The 20597-nt window shown below is 54.7% G+C and overlaps 1 protein-coding gene across 4 annotated transcripts in view; it reads right to left on the bottom strand.

Moving 5' to 3' along the window:
* Positions 1-20597, bottom strand: part of CRHR2 (corticotropin releasing hormone receptor 2) — a 48147-nt gene that overhangs the window by 16013 nt on the left and 11537 nt on the right. Inside the window, exons 1-4 of one of the 4 annotated variants that reach the window (XM_014739201.3) lie at positions 15804-16152; positions 15518-15643; positions 1733-1818; positions 257-366 (exon numbers count right to left, since the gene is read on the bottom strand). In XM_014739201.3, coding sequence (XP_014594687.2) covers positions 257-366; positions 1733-1818; positions 15518-15643; positions 15804-15906 — 425 coding nt within the window. In that variant the 5' untranslated portion in view covers positions 15907-16152. Of the gene's footprint in view, positions 1-256; positions 367-1732; positions 1819-15517; positions 15644-15803; positions 16153-20597 lie in introns of those variants that run through there. The other 3 variants (XM_070264767.1, XM_023639460.2, XM_070264766.1) reach the window with 3 other exon arrangements.

Here is a 20597-nt window from a genome sequence, read left to right on the forward strand (position 1 = left end):
GGACAGGAAGGCTCAGCCTGGGGTGAAGGCAGGGCTGCACCAGGAGCCAAATTCCCACTCGTAGTGGCCCTCTCAGAGCCAGCTCCCCTTTTGTATCCTGCATGTCTGCCAGCAGTCAGTGCCCTGGCACCTCCCCTAGACCCCGTTTGTCCACTGGCCCCAGGCCCCTGGAGGGAGGTGACAAGTCTAGGAGAGGTGAAGGGGGTGCTATGGGAGGAGGGGCGGGGAGAAAGCAGGGGGTGGGATGTGGACTCACCGCAGGGCCAGGAAAAGCAGGAAGGCAGCCACGAGGGCTGCCACGGAAACGCAGTGGCCCAGGTAGTTGACGACAAGGGCGACACGGTAGTGCAGGTCATACTTCCTCTGCTGGACAGACAGACAGACACAGGGCAGACGGAGGCATGGGGCATGAGGAGGGTGGGGCTGGGCTCTCTAGCGGTGGCCATGTCGTGTCCTGACCTGGGGCAGAAGTGGCTCTGCATGTCATCGCCACGCCTGGCTCAGGGAGCTCACTCCTATCGGCCCTGGGTGGCTCTTGACATAAATGGCTACGCTCCGGCCTCCCAACATGCAACTCCGGGCAGCTTTGTACACTGCCTATCCTGAGATGTGCCAGAGGTGTGGGTGTGTATATTTTCTTTTCTTTTTAATTCTGGAGTTGCCACCCCTGTGTTTAGTCTCAGCTCAGACCCTAGCTCACTGAGTGACTGCAGGTGAGTCGATCTATATCTCTGGGCCTCAGTTTTGACATCTGTGCAATGGAGCCAACCTGCCCTCCTTTGCTCAGAAGCAGGGACCTATGAGAGGTCTGGGGGGTGCCTTGGGATCAGCCTGCCCTGGGTGCAGCAATGAGGGGGAGAATGTAAGAACAGCATTAAAATCAACTACAAGCCAGCCTACTTTTTATCATCACCATGTGCTAGCAATTCTAAACAGAGGCAGTGATAAAGTACTCCTTCCTGCCAGGGCCGACTATCCCTCACTGCACCCCACCCCCACTTTGGTTGGCCAGTGCTCAGAAAGATGGGGAGGTGAGGACAGAGGGCTGGAGGGGACCGGCCCGCTTGCCACTCCCGTGGCCCTCACTGCAAGACCCCCTTATGCTCACATTTTGTAGAATCACTTTCTCAGAGTAGACAAACGTTTTTCCTCTGAACTTGGACGTTTTTTGGGGAAAAGCTCCGGACCCACTGGGGGCTGTCGCGGGTGAATGAGGAAGGGTGAAGTGGCACGTATCATTCTGGGTCAGGAATGAGGTGCAGCTTCAAAGGTGAGGCGGCCAGCACCACAGGCAGCACGGAATCCAGTTAGAGCCAGGGGGGCTGGTGAGGTCTCAGTGGGACCCAGTTCCCCGTGGGACTGCCCTTCTGGGGGTGGCCCTTGTTTCCATGTGGAGTCATAGATTCAGAATGCCAGATGAGGAAACTGAGGCCCGGAGGAGGAAGGAGCTCACCCAGACTGTTAGATGTTGGGGCTCTGGTTATAAGATATTCTCTTCTTGTGGCACATGCCACCTTGGTTGTGTCCTCCACCAGCCGGAGCTCTCCTGAGGGTGAGGCTCCATGTCCCCCTCCTCTACCCAGCACAGTGTCACTGAGCACAGGGCAGGACATGGGGGCAAGGGCAAGAGATACAGAAAGGAGTGGTTTGGTTGCACAAAGACTGGTTCTGCTCAACGTAAGTCCTAATACCTGTATAAGGATCGAGGTCAGAGCAGGTGGGGGCCACTCACCTTATCATCCAAAATGGGCTCACACTGTGAGTAGTTGATCCGTGAAGCCCATGTCCCATTGTCCAAGCACTCTCGGTAGGCATTCCCTACAAAAGACCAAAAGGCAGGTCACTCCCCTCCTCAAGAACACCCCCTGGCTCCCAGGTGCCCACAGGTTAAGGTCCATGCTCCTCAGCCTCTCTAGGCCAGGAAACTCAACGCATGTCTGAAAGTTCATGTGAAAGTTCATGTGAAAGTCATGTGAAAATTGCACAAAAGGCTTACCACTCATGGTAACTAAAAAGCATGATAAAATCCATTTTTGATACAATCTTTGACTAGCATTTTGTACACTTTCTTTAATGTTTGTTTGAAACCAAACCCAATTGTGAGCCCTGGGTTCTGAAGCTTCACTGCTCTCAGCAGACCAAACAACCTCCATCCTTATCTCAACCACTTTATGCTTATGAGGTCCATCCTTTTCCCCACCAGCAGCAGCACTTCCATTTTAATAATAGCTCCCATTTACATAGCAGGGGTTTCCCGTATACCAGACCCTTTTCTAAACTGCATTATCTATGCTTGTCCATTCAGTCCTCACAGCAACCTCAGGAAGTAGGTACTAACATCAACCCATTTTACAGAGGAGGAAACTGAGGCACAAAGAGATTAAGCTGCTCACCAAAGACGCAAAGATGAGAAGAGAGTTCAAACCCAGAAGGTGTGGCTTCAGGTTTTATGTTCTTAATCCCTAGGCGATGGAGCAGTGGCAACACAGCAATGAGAGAAATTTGGGGAAACAGGACCGTGCTGCTGACCCTGAGCTACGGCTGCCTGAGAGACCCCCATGTGACGTCTCTAAATGTTTGAGAACCAGCCTCTGTATTAAAGTTGGAATGGGAAGTGTGAAAAGATATTTCAGAGCACCCGTGTCAGATGCACAAAAGTGCAGGTTCTATTGAAGGGGAATGTACAAAGGTCAAGGATGCTCCTATTTACCTGTCTTTAAGCCCTAGCTTGACATCAAGGTCTAGCTCCTAAGCCGCCCCCTCCAGGTAGCCCACCCTCAACCTCCAGCCAGGAGGAACCCCCCCTACCTGAGAGCCCTTCACCAGCCTCTTCTCTGCCTAGCACCATCAGTTTGTGTCTTACCTCTCCCACTGGACTGCAAATTCTAAACCATCCATCATTGGGGGTGATTTGTACCAGGGTTCTGCTCTCTGGCTAATGGGCAGCTGTTTGTGGAGTTTTCTTTGGGGCCTATGTTAGATATACAGTATAAAGCCAAAAAAATAAATAGCTCACAGAGCTGGAGGGGGAAGCTTAGATGGTTTTGGGAAGCAGTGAGTTGTGAAATAATTAAGTTACTTAAAAAACCCACTTCCGTTGAACCGACAGTGAGTTAAAAGCAATTGAATTATTAAGAAGCACTTGCTGAAGAGCAGAAACAAAGGGGGAGAGTCTATTAGCTTAATTGTTTTTTAATTTGGTGCTCTGAGCTCACAGATTTTTCAAATCCAGGGATGTTACGCGCCTGTTCCTGCTTCCTTGGGCCTGTCAACATGTGGCCAGCCTCTGGCAGGGCCCTGGCCAAGGTGTGACGACCAGGCCAGTGACAGTCTGACACGGATTCTGACCCCAACGTGAGGACACAGGCTCTTTGCTTTTGACCAGGGCGCCCAATTCCCCGCTTGGGTTTTCTTCCTCCTCAGAGTTGTTTTACTGTGGAAAAGTTGTGTATTAAGACAATTTGATGCATAGGGTCAGTGACGTTACTGAACTAAACGACAGAGTGTAGGGTGAAGCCAGAAGACCCCACATCAAGGTATCTAGGGAGTATCAGGTCCTTCTGTAAAGTGAACAATCCCTTTCTGATGGGGGTTTGGAGTCCCTCTCCACAGGCCTGTGGGAAGTGAACAGATCCTGATCCCAGCTGTGGTTCAAACGGCAGAAAAATTGATCTTCTGGGGATGTGTTTGTAGACGTTATCTAGCTCTCTTGAAGTTCAGTACTAAGCCCCTTCCTCTGGGAGGGGTTCCCAGATTACTCCCATCTCACCAATTTTTCTCCTGAGACCCCCACTCCCCACCCTGGAGTCCTGACAGCCTGAGCCCCACACTCCAGCCCTTGCTCAGGACCTGGCCTGAGTTGTTCGGGTGTGTGAGTCCGCTTTCTCTGATCAGCGTGTGGCTCCCCGAGGACAGGGGCTCAGAATATTCATTTCCCAAGTATGATATTTTGTGGTGGGTTTGTGAATGGGAGGGACCCAGGACAGAGAGGCTGCAAATCTGAGATCTTTCTGGGCCCTTACATCAGTGCCCCTGGGTACCAAGTTCTGTGGATTCTGTCTCCTCTTTCTTTTTCCAGAGTCCACCTCCTTCCTGCCCATCCCTCCACGCTCTCTCTGGTTGTCTTGCCTGGACTGGCACAACAGCCTACTATCTTGCCTCCCTGCCTCTTCTCTTGTCCCCTCGACTCTCTCTATCCTTTACTCCGACTGCCAGAGTGATCACTTTGATTCCTGCTTAAAAGCCATCAGGGGCTTTTTATTGCTCTTGGGAATAAAGTCCAACTTTCCTGGTGTGATATTCAAGGCCCTCAACACTCGGGCCCCAGCCTAACTTCCCCCACTCACCTCCATCACTCTAACGGCAGGTGACTTCTGCACTAGCAGGCCTGCTGCATCCCTGGCTCTATGCTGAAACACCCCTTGGAACACCCTCCTCACTCTCACCCACTGCTCACTGACAAACTCCTACCTATCTTTTAAACCCCAGCTCATATGCCACTTCCTCCTGGAGGCTTCCCCAACACCCGAGCTATTAAGCAATCTCTTATTTTTTACCTCTAAACACCTTCTCTATGTCTTCCCATCTCTTGAGCACAGGCTTTCACACTCTATTGCCCTTGAACCACAGCAACACATGCATTTCTTATCACAACCCAGTACACACGCACCACTTTACTGAATCCAGTTTCACAAACTGAAATTTGTTTTGACCGCAGCTATAATATTTTTCTTTCTATTATATTCTAATGAATCCTATTTATTATATACAAGTGCTTGTTATGACCCACTAAATTGACTTCACAATCCACTATTGTGCTACAATCCATGGTTTGAAAAACAAAAATCTCTTTTAGAGCATTTGCCATAATTCACTATGGACTTCATCTCTTTGGACTTGAGCCCTCTTTTCTTTGCTACTGAACTTGAGCTGCTTGGGGACAGACAAACAGGGAGAGATCATATTGAGGTCACTGGATCCTCCCTCAGAAGTGAGCCATTGAGTACAGGTAGGCTGAATCAATTCGACTCAGATCTGTCCAAACCTTGGAAAGCAGGGTCTGAGATGTGTGATGTAGTGGTGGGAGGGGTCACCCCTCTGGGGGCCCAGCCATGCCTGGGGGTGTGGTTCTGGCTACAGACACTGGGTGCCTGGGGACTGAAGGACAGATGTTCCCAGCTCTTCAAGGGAACTGGCTAATGAGGACACTGAGCCCGCAGACACAGCTTTGGACAGGAGAGGGTAATACAGGAAGAGTTCCCCAGGAACCATGGGAAGATGGGCAAGGAAAGTCTGAGGCCAGGTGGCTAGGCCAGGATCTCAGGGATGCATGCAGTGAGGTAGGTACCTGTTACCACGGCAACACAGGTACCCCTGTTGAAGATCGATGCTGATGGTGTGTGATGTGGCCTGCCATGGGCATTAGGGTCTGGATGGTACAGGCAGGGTCTTCTCTTCCAGGGCTCTGTGGCCTGGGAAGCCTGGACTCTATCCCTAGCAGTTTTCCAGGACTCTGCCTCCAGAGTGGCCCCAGCCTGTCAAAAGCCCCCATTACAGTGGGCTCCCCCCTTACAGATGCTGACACTTTGATAAGAGTTCCTGGTTCAGGCAGTCACCTGAGTGATCCAAAAGCCTGGGTGGGAGAAGATCGTGGCCCATATTCTATTTGTAGTTTTGTATCTGGCTGGCTAAGTGACCTTGGCTAAGCCCCTTCTCTTTTGGCCTGAGTTTCCTCTCTCATAAAAAGTAATGTAAATTGTTTCTCAATGATGCTACTCCATCTGAGGTGGGCCAAGTATTTGTTGTATGAGATTTCTCAATTTGCTAAATTCCAGTAGTACACTTGAGGCATTGTGACAACTCCAAATGTCCTTACATCACTTTCAAGTGCTCCCTAGGTTGGCACTTCTATCTCTCATAGTTTAAGTGGCAAGGTATGGAAGACAGGGACTATGAGGGACCATTTCTGGTGGTAGTTATGGGGGAAAGAGTGCAAGAGACAAGTTGGGCACGGTGAGTGAGTGGGACTGTGGGGCAACAATGTGGTCACTGGATATCTGGAAATAAAATGACAAGAGTAGGGGCAGGAAGGTGCTGGCAGAGGGGTGGGAAGGACCAGAAGCAATAGTTACTGAAGGAATGAGGTCACTGTGCACGACCAGAACTTTCAGCACCACGGACAGCAGAATGACATCGCTCCCCACCACACATGCAGGTGGGGGACCTTGGAGAGCTCCCAGCACGCAGCCCTCCCACCCTGCTTTCAGCCCCAGAAGGTCAAGCTAACTCCTGTTCCTCTTTAAGGCCCAGCTTCAGCCCTAGTTCCTCCAGGTGCTTCCATGACACTCCAGTCCACTGAGGGTTCAGCTGCTCACTTCTCCTAGCTTAGGCTGGGCCAGGATTGCTCTCTTGCTGACCCCTGTAAAGGGGTTATGCTTTCCCAGCTGGCCCAGGGAGGCAAGGCCTAGGTCGCCCTCTCCTTTGGCACTTTCTTAAGGACTACACAGAGCTGAGTACACAGGGGCTCAGGATGGACCGAGGTGGTGCTGTTGCCTAGGTTACTGGAGAACTCTGAACGAAGATGAGAGGCTTGGAGTGGGCTGAGAAGACAGTCCACCACCTTGGATGCCCAGGCTCTGCCAAGTTGCACAGCAAGTGCAAAACAGTCACACCTGCAGGAGGCATCCAGGGTCTCACACACATGCCATAGGTAGGCTGAGCCCCGCTTCCAGAACTGCTGACACTGTAAGTCTAGCCCCATGGTGAGTAGGGGTGTCAGTCTAAAACAGCAACTTGTGGTCAGCATCCTCCAGATTCCAGGCAAGAAAGCTTCAACTGTTCCCAGGAAAGTGCACTGGAAACTGGGTCAGCAGGCATCTCCTTGGGAATTTAAGAGGGGGAGGCAACTTCTCCCTCATTTTCTCTGGAGGGGCCCAAAGAGGGAGAATGACATGTCCACGGTCACCAGCAATGAAGAGTCAGAACTAGCTCTCTCTCCCCTGGGACACTTTTTCAAAGGGGAACCTGGAGTCAGTGTTTCAGGAAAGGTGAGGCTCTCCTTGCTACACTGTGTTCCAGAAGATGCAGCCAGCTGTGCCCCTTCTGCAGTGTCTTAGCCACTTAGTGTCTAGATCCCCAGAGTAGAAAATGCCTTAGGGGCCAGATACCCACCCTCAGTCCTCTTACTCCCTTTCCCTGGAGGTGGGCTGCTCCAGACCTAGCTATCTTCTTCTGTCTGGCTTGGGGCCTTGCTGGGAAATCTTTGGCCTTCACCTTGTGTAACCTTTCTTACCTCCCGTGGGAAAACTCTCCACTGCCTGGACTGGGCAATGATGCTATGGGGAATAACCAGTTTCTTTTCACCTCCAGTTGAGACCATTTGGGGAAGTCTCAAATGGTCATGGTACCAACAGCATAGTCCCCCTAAGCTTTCCAAACAATGCGTGTGTCTCTGAGTTAGCACTCCTGCACCTCTGAGATGCAGCTGCATTAACTAGGGCTGGCTGGCTCTGGGTGCAGCTTGAAGCTTCCCTGTCTCAATCTGATACAGCACATTGGTGGGGTTGTGGGTGGGGGCAGCTGGCGATGCCATCCAAGCTCAGAACCAGCCTGACTAGAAGGAGCGCTGGGATAAGAGACTGGGAATTTGCCATGCCCACATCAGTCACCAGGTTGAGAAGGGCCTCCCCAGGGCTGCCATCTCCTTGTGGCCTTTGGGATGAGGGACAGGGAACTTCTATTTCAGTTTTTCAGTGTTGTGTAGACACTGCTCTTGGGGCCCCAGTTGTCCATTCTGGACCTCCAAAAACCTTCAGCTCCCTATTTCCAAAGGACTTTTCACTCATGATGCCCTTCCATCCTTGAGTGAGCATGGGAGGGGTAAATGTACATACTTACAGCAGACAGTGGGGAAACTGAGTCAGGGAGGCAAAGAGCAGTTTAATGGAGACCACGCTGGGCCCATGAAAAAGGGAAGGCATGTGACTGGAATCTAGCTCATTGTGTGAGACTGCAGCCCTCCCCAGGGAGGGGCAAGGTGGGAGGAGGCATCTACCCCTTGCTCCAGCCTCTATTGTGCAGGGCTCCCTCCTTCCAGTCAACCTTAGCAACGCTCAATGGGCTTGTCACCATGACGCCAGCCCATGGAGGAAGGCGGGGAGGAGAAGGTGAACAGGGGAACCCCTGAGGCAGAGGCTGCTATGGAATGGAGGAGCACCAGGGGAAGGGGGTCATAAGAACTCATCGAGTCTGCCCCCTACCTAGAACAGAGAAACTCAGGCCCAAAGAGGAGAAAAACCTGTCCAAAGGTGAGACAAGCAGTTGGTGGCTTGGCCAGAATTAGACCAGGCTCTCAACCATAGTTTCTGTGAAGTAGGGTGGCATGAAGACATCTCTGGCTGGCAGAATCCTACGTCTTCTGTTTAACACATGGGGGTTCTGGGGGACTAAGGGGATACCTCTCTCCAGAGGCCTTTGGGGATCAGACCTTCTTAGTGTAGACAGACTGCCCCCTCCCAATACACCGTCTAGAGGCCATGGAGTTGTGGTGCATCACAGAGGCAACAGAAGGCCACACCACCCAAGAATGAGGATAACCATCCTTGGCGTGAGCAGGACCCTCAAGGACATAATCCCAAGGATACAACTGCTCCTGCTTCCAGGCCTCAGGGTAGCCTCCACTTCCCTTGCTGACAATACCCTAGCTGTGCATGGGGAGCCCCAAGCAGACGTGACAGGGCCCCACGAGGTCAGTATATTTTCTGTGCCCTTCACACATATAAGGAGACTGAGGTTTGGATGAGGGGGACCTGCCCGTCACTTAGTGAATCATGGCACACCAGGACTTAGATGCACCCTCGTGAATTTGGGCCCAGGATCCTCCAGCTGTTCCTCACCCCACTCCCTACCCCTCCAGGCACTACGAAAGGAGCTCCTGGCCAGACTCCGCAGGACCTGGTAGGAGGTTGGTGGGCTGCACTTGGGGCCCTTTGGGGTTGTCCCTGAGAGTCCCTGAGAGCTTTGCTGTGGGAATTCCAGACTCTGTTGTAGTTGCTGTGGGTGGGGAGGGAGAGTGGGCAAGGAAGGATGGTGCAGGCTCTGACTTAATGAGCAGGAGAGAGGGCAGGGGAGGGCCAAGGCGAAAGCTCTCAGCCAGCCTGGATTTAGATTTAGATGGTACACCCTGAAAATCAAGCAGCATGCTTCCAGAGCATTCCAGTCCTGCATCACGGGGCTACAGACAAGCAGCCGGGGCTTTAAAGCTAGCAGAAAGGAGGCCCATGACCTGGTCTGGCATTTAAGACCGCCACGATCTGGGCCCTGTTCCCTCTCCCTACCTCTCCTCTCCACCTCTGTTCCTACTCTTCCTTCCACCTGATACATCACTGGCCTAGTTTTCAAGGCCCTGTTCAACACTTCTTCCATGAAGTGTTCCCAGCTTTCCCTTCCTTTTGGAATCAGCCTCCCCCCATGTGCTCCTACAGCCTTGGCTGTGCTATTTCACTTAAGAGCAAATACCAAAAAGTTCTCTTTAAGAGTCTGTCTGTCTGTCTCTCTCCCTGGAACAGTAGCCCCTGGAAGGCAGGGTCTTTGAAGAGCCCGTTTCTAGTGGGGAGAGGGCAACACACCCACAAAGTCAATAAGAGGTGAGCTTGGGCAGGAAAAGGGCCGTGATGTAGCTGGAGGAGTCCTGGAGAGGAGGGAGGGAGGATGGAGGGGGCTGCACCTTTGGTCCTCCCTGAGGTGAAGGGTCCTTAGGGAGAAGGACAGCCAAAACTCCACCTTTCCACTTCTTGGCTGCCTGGGCCCCATGCATGAAGAGGTGAAAGATGCTAGAGCGTGGACCAAGGGCTCCCAGAGCCAGCAGAGGCCATGCAGGGCCCAGGTTGGCTGTGGGACAAAGGGCACGTGTCTTTTCCCCTCTGGGCTAGTCATCTCTCACCCTTAAGTAGCAGCAGAGGGGGGGCTGGGCTCAGCACAGAAGGCCCTGCAGCTGGGAAGCTCCGGGGCGTCTGGAGGGCCAGAGGTGCATCCACTCCTGCTCACTCTCCTCCCTCCTGCTTTTAGCCAAACGCTCGGTGACAGCCATGCATATCCCACTTGCCCACTCTCCCAGCAGGGAAACAGTTCTCACACAGAGGGTAACTTCTAGTCCTTGGGTGCAGGGTCAAGGTGTGATCAGGTCTCACCGGGACTGAGAATGCAGACCTGAGTCTCTGAATTCACAACTTCCACTTCCTCCACCAAGAGGGCAGGGTCTGTCTGGGGCCCTCCCTGTGGCTCCACCCCTGCACCAGGCCTGTCCTCCCCAAGTGTGACATCCCCACTGCTCCAAGACCTTCAAGGCCCATTCCCATCCCCTCCAGGAAGCCTTCCAGGAATGGCCCCGTGCCCACCAAGCCCCTTTCCAATCCCTGACTGTTGATTTGTGTGAGTCTGGTCTTTAAGCAGCCTGGGGCTCCTTCAGCCTTTCTTATCACCCCCACCCCCTCGGGGCTGAAGAGGGGATTCCTGCTCAAGCAGGCAGACCCAATGGGAAGACCCCTCTGGCTAGAGACGTTCATTTTATTTGTTTCCGTTTTAACACAACCAGTGCTTCAGCACGTCTCTGGAAGTGGAGAGCCCCAGTTCTCCCCACGGGGTCGGGATAGATGGGGTGTCTCTTCTTCCTCTGTCCTGGCAGATGCTTCAACACAGATGGGCCCAGCCATTCCCACCAGGACAGAGTGGGAGCCTGAGATCAAGGAGCCAAGGCTAAGCTGGGCTGGGCTTAGGGATTTTGCTGGAGGAAAATGGACCTCGTCCAGGAGGAGACAGCAGGACTCTCCTGTGCAGCCACGAGGACCACAGAGACAGGCAAGAGGAGGTGCCAGAGTCAGGCAGTTGGAATGAGGGGTGAGAGGAGGGAGAGACAGAGGAGAAGGCAGGGAGGAGGAGGGAGAGGAGGGTCGGGAGGGAGAGAGGGAGGAAGAGAGGTGGAGAAGGAAGAAGAGAGGGAGAGAAGCATAGACAGAAAACCAGAGAGAAACAGAAAGATATAGAAAGAGAGAGAGAGAAACTACACCCAGAGACAGAGACAGAACCACACATAGAAAAAGAAACAGAGACAGAGGCAGAGGGATCCACACACACAGAGACGAGCTCAGAGGAGTCTGTGTAGAATGGTGGGAGGTGGGAGGAGATGGAATATAGCACCCACCTCTGGCCAGACCACGGCTGGGCTCATCCATTCCCCTTCTCCCTGCAGACTGAGGCCCAGGAAGGGGATGGGACCTGCCCCAGGTGAGGCTGTGTACAGACATTAGGACAGTTTTGGGTAGCCCAAGATTTGAACTTGCTTCCCATATGGGCCCAGGGAAACCTGGGGGCACACAGAGGACACCTCCTGCCGTTGAGCTGAAATGTCAGGTCCTCACCTTCCAGGCTCCCTTGTAGCCAGAGCTGGAGTGTGTGACCTGGAGCTTCACACACTCCCTCCACCCCATCAGAGGCACCTGCCAGAGAGAAATCGTGAACTGGGGGCCCACACAATGGGGGTGGGGAGCAAGCCTCCTGGGGGCCACTGCAGGAAGCTGAAGATCCCAGGACAGTGGTGGAAGCAGGGCTGTGGCCCATCTGGCAGCCAGGGCTGGTGGTGTTGGCAGGGCCCACTCAGGGAGAATGGAGGTCCCCTCACTGGGCCAGCTCTACCCTGAGTTCTTGGCTGCGGGTCCCAAATCTGGTTCCTCAGCCCACCCAGTGATTCCATAAGCTCCCCCAAATCCTTTCAACAAATCCCTTTTCTGTTTAACCCAGTAGAGTTGCTTTCTGAGAGGCAGCAGAGACTGGGTTAGAATCCCTGTTCTGTTACAAGCTATGTGACTTTGGGAAAGTCACTTAATTTCTCTGCGCCTCAGTTTCCCCATGTGTAATATGAGGATAATACTATGTCTCTGTCACTGGGTATGTGTAAGGATTTATGAGTTAACACGGGTCAAATGACAGCACAGACACACAGAATCTGGGCCACTGAAGCTGCAGCACGGGTTGTGGGGAGGATCCTCCAGGGGACTCGGACACATGGACGCTTAACTTGGTTCTGCCTCAGACGAGCATGTGTGACCATGGACAAGTCCTTCCCTTCCCTTGGCCACTGCTGCATCTGGCAATAGTCTCTGGGTGAGAATAATCAGGGCTCTGACCCAGCCTCCTACTCTTGCTACCTGTGGCTGTTAGCTAACCACACATCTGAGAATGCCTTGTCTCCAGCCCGAGGCGCAATCCTGGGCTTTTCTCCACCCAGCCAACTGTGTCCTGGACATTGCCACTCAGATGTCCCTCCAGCAACTCAGTCAACAGATCCCCAACTGTGCTCAGCATTTTCCTGGTGTCATCCCTCACTCCTCCCACTTCCCCATCCCATCCCAGTCTTGTCAATTACAGAGGCCTGAGGTCTCTTGCCTCCATCTTTCCCTCTGCTCCCACATCTTCCACTCTACCTACTGACCACGACCACGGACCACCACCAGGGCCAGCTGCAGTCGCCTCCTAACCCCTCCTCTTGCCTCCAGAGACTCTGTGCCCCAAAGCTGAGCTCCTCTGCTCAGGAGCTCCTGCAGGTTCCCTCCCACTCCGCACTGACAGAGAAGTCTCTGCAATGCTCGGCATCTTCTGACCAACATCCACCTGTCTGGTCTCGTCTGTTTCTTCCTCCTGTTACCTGTGCTCCACACAACACTCACCAGTCCTGAGGCACAAAGCATGGTCCCCTCCCCTCCTCTGTACCTATTACACTTGCACTTGCTAAAATCCCGCCTGTCTCCAGAAGTCCAGCTCAGACGGCTAAGCCCTCCCTGAAACTCCAGGGAGGAGACAGGAGGAGTCTTCTTCTGTCCCTCTAAGCTCGCCTCACAAACTGTCTCTCATGGAGGCAGTGCTGCCCCGTGGTTAAGAGTGAGGGCTGTGGATTCCGCTGTCTGCACTGGTGCATAGGAGCTGATTACAACCCTGAAAAGTTACTTCATGTCTCTGAGCCTCAGTTTGCTTGTCTGCAATATGGGCACAGAAGCAGTACGTATCTCAGGGGGCCTGAGGGAGGTGAGGATGGGTGGGATCATGTGTGCAAAGCTCTCTTGGTGGCACCTGGAAAATGATCCACTCTTGGTAGCTTTGTGGCCGATTCTCTGTGCTCAGCGGCGTGGATGCAAGCTCGCGGGGACTTAACAGCCGCTGCTGCTCTCCCACCCGGGCAGCACCTGCCCACTGAACAACGAGGCTTCAGTAGGGTTTGGCTGTCCACAGCAACACTGAGCAGGAAGGGGAGCCAGGACCCTTGCTGATCCTCCCCAGGCTGCTCAGGGAGCTGTTTTCCTCTCTGTGTCTTTTTTTCTAAGGGAAGGATCCCACTGAAAAGGCAAACAGCAGGAGGAAGCAGCGGCCAGGGGGCGGGATGGGGGGGGAGCGAGATCAATCACAGATTTCCACTGCCAGGAGCTGCCTCTGTGCTTTCTTCCCACCTCAGCTGGCGGCGCTGGTTAACGGCAATGCTCCCCCGCCCCTTCCCTAGCAGTTACAGTGCGGGCAGCACGTTGGTCCAAATGAAAAAAATTGTTCATTACATACCAGGGGCTAATTGGCACACGTGCCAACCTCAGTGGTGCTTTTTTTTCAGCTTCTCATTTGATGTGATGTGAGTGGTCTGGGGTCTGGGCTCCGGCACCTCCTTTGGGATGTCATCCTTGCCTCCCCTTCCCCGCCTCCTCCTCCTTACCTCCCCAGTCGGGGCATTTATCACTCTGTATTCCTTTTGTGTGTTGTGATTGTGAGCGAGGGCCTCAAAGCCAGTGCAGGGGCTGGCACATGGTAGGTGTTTAATAAATTGATTGAACAAATATTGTGCTCTGCTATGCCGTGAAGAAGAGATGCAGGCCCTGCCCTCGAGGAGCTCCAGGCTGGTTGGGGAGAAGAGGAGACAGCCCAGGCTGGGGTAAGAACCAGAGCAGAGCTCCCTCAGGTCCACCTGCTGTGGGGCCAAGATGCTTCATCATCTCACTCAGCCCTTAGTCTCTGGGCCCAGTCGGAATCAGGGACCCTGATCTCCGCTGCCTCACCCCACACAGCTCACGGGATCCTCCAAATACAGTTTTAAAATCTCAGGACTTAGAAGAAGCAGGGAAGTCATTCCTTCTGCTTGCACCCTTCCTGTTTTAATCACGGAGAGGAAGCACGTCCTCAGATGATGGAGAAATCTTCCTCAGTAGCCCCACTATCTCTCCCACCCCCTTCCATGAGGAGCACCTCTGCCGCTGGACTCCTCGGAGCACAGCAGCTCCCTGAGCCCACCAGAGCCTTCCGCTGGTGCAGACAGGGGATCGTCGCTTAGCGTCAGCTGCAGGCACTGCTGTCCTGCCCTCGAGCCATCTCTGCCCTTAGCCTCTGAGGGCTTGGACAGGCATGTGTATGTGTGCATGCGTGCGTGTGCGAGGTGATGGGGAGCTGTGCCACTATTCAGACACATATTCAGAGGGAGGTTGCTAGGATGTTTCCGGGATGAGGGGCTTCAGGCAAACAGCCCTGCCCCCCACACACAGGGTCTCAGGGGGCTCTCTGCTGGTGGGCTGGGGCTGGAGATGTGAGAGGCGTTCTGGGTGGGTTAGCCATTGCTGCGGTCCCACAGCCTCACAAGACACTCCCACCCAGCTCCCATCGGACACTCCACATGGCATAGACTCAGGCACCCCAGAACCAGAGCTCATAGCCAACAACCCCCCCTGGCTGCTGTGACTCTGGCAGCCTCTGCGGCGGTCTTCCCCAGAGCGTCAAGCCAGGCTGCACTTGCCAGGAGGAAGGAGGGCACAGGCTGTTTCTCCCCAGGAGGTGGGGGTTGGTCCTGATTCAGACACTACGCATTACCTGGGGTGCGGGAGTAACGCTGCCCACAGCCCCTGACTCACAGCCAGAGGACCAGTCTGGGGACATCGGGGTAGAGAAAAGGCGACACTCCACACTCTGCCCTGCGGCTCTATGCTCTGCATGCCCCACCCCTCCAACACAAGCGCTCACCTCGTCTTTCCTGACTCCTGCCCTCCTCCTCTCCGGTAGGAAAGAGTATGATCATCGCACTCAGCCTAGGGGCTGGGAACTTAGTGTATGTGTCCCCCATGGGTGGGGCATTGGCTAAACAGAAGAAGCCCTAGTGGGGAAACTTCAGGCACCCAGAGCTTACAACGTGGGAAAGAGGTTTGCCCTCAAAAAGCAGGAAGTATTACTTTCTCCCCTTTCTAGGCTCTCACCGCACGGAGCACGGGAATCGTGGGCAAATAAATCACTGCGTTACTGGGGTCTGAAGCTACAGTGGCGTCAAGGCGGAGAGGGCGCCCCCAACGCTATAGGGGGTCCTTAACTCCAGCGGCAGGCCGGTGCCGCGGCCCTCTTCAGGTCTCCGACGCTGGGTCCGGGGGTTCGGGGCCCTCCCCCTCCCTCAACCGTCCTCCCGGGAGGCAGTCGCAGAGCCCGCGGCGGAGGGTCCGGGGGCACTCACGGGTCGTGTTGTACTTGATGCCGTTGAAATATTCTGGGCACGGCCTCTCCACGAGGGCTCCGGCCGCGCTCCGGGGCCAGCACGTCCCGATCTGGTCCAAAGTCGTGTTGCAGTAGGAGTAGGGACCTGGCGACGAGAGAGAGAGAGCGGGGCTCAGAGGGGTCGCCCTGGTCAAGGGGCGCCGAGGGTCGCAGGGCGCGGGGCGCCCGGAGCGCGGGTTCCAGGGCGCATCTAGCGCGCCAAGGAGGGAGCCCACGCCGCCCAGGTCCGCTCGCCTCCCGCCTACCCTCGGGGTCCAGGGGCAGCCCCCAGCCGTCCAAGAGCAGCTCTTCAGCCAGGGCCAGGCTGCAGTTGGCTTCCAGCAGGCTGTGGAGCAGTGCTGCGTCCATCGCGCCCCGGAGCCGCGCGCCAAGAGGCAGTGTGAGTGCGCGCCCGGCGTAGCTGCGAGGGACTCGGTGCGAGGGTGAGCGGCCGAGAGAGAGCGGGGTCCTGGCCCCTGCTCGCCCAGTCCCGACCTGCCGGGCAGCCTCCGAGCGCTGCGCCGGGTCGCCGGGAGCTGCCAAGTCGGGACCTTCCCGAAGAGGAGCGGCGGAACGCAGGGAGCAGCGGGTTCTCCAGCTCGGTGGCGGCCAATGGCGGCGCCAAGGGGCGGGGCCGGGCGGCTCCTCTCGGCCGGGTCCAGCCTCCAGCCCCCGGTCCCTCTGCCCTGCTGGGAGTGCACCTCCTCAAGCCCGGGCACGGTCCGAAGGAGGGCAGCGCGGATGGAGAGGGTGGGCGCAAGGTGGAGGAAAGCCCCGTCCGAGGATATCAAGCCTTGGGGCTGCAGGGGGCGGCCAAGTGCGCCCGCACGAGGAACCCACTGCAGCCTCCCTAACCGAGAGCCGGAACTGGGCAGCTCGCAGCCTGAGTTTTTTCTCCCTGAGCGAGGACACTGAGGGGCGTGACAGGGGGAGCGGAGAGCCCATGTGCAGATCTGTGCTCTAGAAAAGCCTTTGTGGCTTCTGGGAAGGAAGTGGATTGGAGGAGCCTCAAGAGAGGCAGGGAGGCCACCGAAAAGTCTAGGGAGAGCAAGTGTCCTGAATGTACGAAGCCCTGGACCAGGCGGTGGGGGTTGGGATGGACAGGGGTTTCGGAGGGAGAGCCAGCCCTGATGAGGAGGGACTGGAGAGAGGAGTGGGTGGGTGGCTTCCAGCAGGAGCTGGGAGGCAGGGATGACACCAGGTGGCCCGCTTCAGTGACTGGGGGTATAGTGTTGCCATTTAAGGAGATGGAGAAGTCCAGGGGAGAAATTGGCTGAAATTATCTACAGGACTTCCAACACCCGGGGCTTACTGCCTCAGGTTCCAGGGAGACTAAAGTGAGAAGTGAGAACCTGTCTCTCTTCCTCCTGGCTCAGGTGGGGCCCCCTGAAACAGGTTTCTGCATCAGTGTGTGTGTGTGTGTTTGTGTGTATGTGTGTGTGCGTCAGGGTTGGGGGGGCATGGAGATCGCACTCCACAGCAAGTGTCTGCTGACGGGGGGCATCTAGGCTCAGGACACAGGGCCTGGGGTGTGGTATGCCCCAGCTCAGTCTGGGTTCTGCTCCTGCCTCTGTCTCTTGCATGTTACCCAGTTCTTGTCCTCCTTTCTGGGACTGTTTCTCCGTCAGTGAAATGCTCTGAGGCCCCTCCCTGCGCTGAGAGTCTCTTGTCCTGAGTTATGAGATGCAAAGCCTGAGGAAGATGTACGTGAGTGTGTGTGCTGTGTGTTTCTATCTTTAGAGGGCAAGGAGAGCTGGGACCCAGTCCCAGTGGGGCTGGAGGCCCCAGGGGAACTAGGCCTGTGCCCCCTGCCAGCCTCCACTGGGAACCAAAGCTGCCACCGAAGCCTGAGACCACCCTGAGCCAGCACCACGCCCTGAGCAGGGAAAGGGGGGCTGGGCTGCCTTTGTGGGCTCCAGTCTCACCAGCCTCCCTGTTAATGCTGCTGTCACTGCCCAGGCAGAGCCAGAGAGCACCAGGGAGAGGGCTGAGCACTGGAATAGCTCCAGGGCCGGCTGGCTGGCAGGTACCATGGGCAGACCAGCCAACCAGGTCTGTCCTCTGCCTCCTGAATGGACATTTAAAGCCCCTGGCTCCGTGCTGGGCAGCTGCAGACGTAAAGGTCCCTTGGTCTCCACCATAACCAGTGCTGGCAGCAGGGAAGATAGGCTGAGTCCCAACCCCAGCCTCAGATCTGAGTCCTGTCCTCGGTCCCAGGCTGAGTCCTGCCCCATAGGGTCCCACAGAGGCTAGAGTGTGGTTGGCAGGGTCCATCCATGTCTTCAGTGGGAAATAGCCTCCACGCATGAAGGAGGGCCCTCCACACACCCATCACAGCACAGGGGAAGAGAGAAAGCAAGCCACACAGAGTTATTCACTTGCTCATCACCAGCGCCTCTGTGCAGGGAAGCCGCCGTATAGGGGGTGCGCACCCAGTACCAGAGGCCAAGGACTTCTCGTCTCACATGCAGCTGTCTGCAGAACAGAAGATTGACCTGGGGAACCTGGATTGCTCCTAACTGGGAGAGCACATGGAATAAAGATTCTTCTGGGAAGTGACCATTTTGGTGGCAGAGCCAAAGTCTGTTCTGCATCTTGACTGGAGCACAGACCCACAGACCCAAGGTCCCTGGTTTCCAGGATGCAGGGCCATTTCTGCATGGATCTGATCGTTATAGGCACGAGTCTCTGTCATTCTAGACGTGACCAAGAGGAAGCTATAAAAGGTGGCAGCTTTGGGACAAATTGATTTTACAGCTCACTTTAGTGTTTGCAAATAGGCAAATGAGGAAGATATGAGAGAGAGCAAACACTTTCCTCAATTAGATTAAATCCAACTCCAAATAAACAAAGTCTGGGGCCTTTTTGCTAACTAAGGAAGCGGAGGTGGATGGGCGGTCCCTGGGATGGAAGTGGGCCCTCCAGCCAGGCAGTGGGGGAGAGGTATTTGGGCAGCCTGTGTGTCCCCAGGCTGGTGGGACAGGTTGCAAATAAGTTCCAGAAGTGAGACAGATGCTGGGGAAGATGCTAGTGTGTCATGAGCAGTATGGGATGAGGCAGGCGCCTCTGGCCCACCCCTGATGGTAGCTGCAGTGGCAGTGGACAGTTCCAGGCAAGCTCAGACACACATCATGGTCCTCCAGGGCACAGCCTAATAATGCCCGGCACCAAACAGACATGCAGAACACAATGGAAACACACACAGCATCACACACAGTCACACTTCTTCACCGCATCATACACATTCTCTTGTTCGTCACACCACCCAACAAATGTCAGCTGGGAAACAGGATGTGAGGGGACAGAGTCTGTCTTTACATCTCTGAAGGGCTGTCCTCAGTCAGACTGAATAGATAGGGAGTACACAGAGCTGGGACAAAGTTGTGGGGTTTGCTGGGAGTTACAGTGGGGCCACCGAGGGCATGGAGGCTCAGAGAGCCCTAAAGGTGCCCACTCTTGCCTTATGGCACTGGGGATGGTGTGCCCAGGCCAGATACATCTTCCTTACCTGACCTCTGCACAGGGGATATGGCCTGGTTTGCTCATATCAAGCCATGGGACCAGGCTGCAGGACCGGGGAGGGGAGGCCGTGGCGACCTTCCAATCCTGTGTTCTCATTTACAGATGGGCAAAGGCAGGCCCAGAGGAGGAAGAGGAATCCTTGCTCCAGCCCATCCTGGGCCATCCTCATCTCTGCAGCAGCCCAGCTGGGCTCCTGGGCTCCTCCACTGGGCAGTGGTTTTCCTATAATTAAGATCACGTCACCCTCCTCACAAGAGTGGCTCCCCATGGCTCTCAGGTTGGAGCCCAGCTCTTAGCATGGCAAAGAACATTCTTCATGGTTGTCCATCCTCCATCCTCTCCCTCCTGCTCAACTTGAGATGCCCTTGGGAACAACCTCATTCCCTGCAACCATTCTGTCCCCCCACATCTTTGCATGTGCTGTTCCCTCTACCAGAGGGGGAAGGGCCTCAAGGCTCTATACTCCAGTTAGCCTGGCTGCCTCCCACTCGTCCTTCAACCGTTCAGCTAGCTCTCACCTCCTCTGTCTCATCTGGGTGGGGCGGCCCTCCTTGGTGCCCCATCTGCTGGGGGGCTGGTCTATGTCACACCAAGGTTGTTGGTTTTTCCACTGTTGCCTCTGCCAGCCTGTGACTCCCCAAGGGCAGGGCTGGTGTGTTCACTAAATGGCCCCAGCACCATCAGAATGTTCCAGGCCGCCTGTGCTCAGAGTCATTACTGAAAGAAGAAACGCCTTGGCAGCAGCCCTGTCTTCCAGGCCAAGGCTGTCTTCCATTTGACCAGCCCTGAAGTGTGTGTGTGTGTGTGTGTTTTGGATTGGGGAGTTATTTCAAGGGATCCTTGAGCCCATTCAGACCCTTATATTGCCTATGGACCGAATAACTAATACGTCTTGCAATATATGTCCTATTAGATGCCTCTGTGATCAACAAAACAGAAATAACCCATTTAAAGCCCGCCCGGAGTCTGTTGTGATTATGTGTGTTTTTCCTTTATTTGGACCTCAGGGGCACACAATTTAATTGGTCGCAGTCTTTGATTCATGACCCCGTGTCATCATTAGCCCACACATGGCCCAACTTTATTGTATTTCAGTCTTGCCTCTTATGGAAGATTGTATGTTGTAGTAAATATAGTGAATCTGTCACCTAGTCCAAAACTAGACCATTACTAGGCACATATTTATCCACAGGCTCCTGCCCCAGAGGGAACATTCTCTTGAATATCGCGTCTATCATTCCCTTGCTCTTAGTTTTTTTTCAGTTCTATCACACAGATGGATGGATGGATGTCTAAACAATAGATTGTTGGTTTTACTTGTTTTTGAACTTTGTCAGTCATTATGCATTTTTTTCAATCGGTAGACTCTAAAAAGGAGATCACTTCCACGTGGGGACCTGAGAAACTCTTCCTGAAGTCCAAAGGCATCCTGACAGCCTGCCCATCCCACCTGAGGGGCCCGGTTAATAAAGGATGCTGTGCTCCCACGGCGGCTGCCGGGCAGCATCGACAACAATGTGGTGGAGGGACATTTAATG

The sequence above is a fragment of the Equus caballus genome, chromosome 4 (genome assembly GCF_041296265.1).
Source record: "Equus caballus isolate H_3958 breed thoroughbred chromosome 4, TB-T2T, whole genome shotgun sequence".
In the NCBI taxonomy this organism is placed as follows: domain Eukaryota; kingdom Metazoa; phylum Chordata; class Mammalia; order Perissodactyla; family Equidae; genus Equus; species Equus caballus.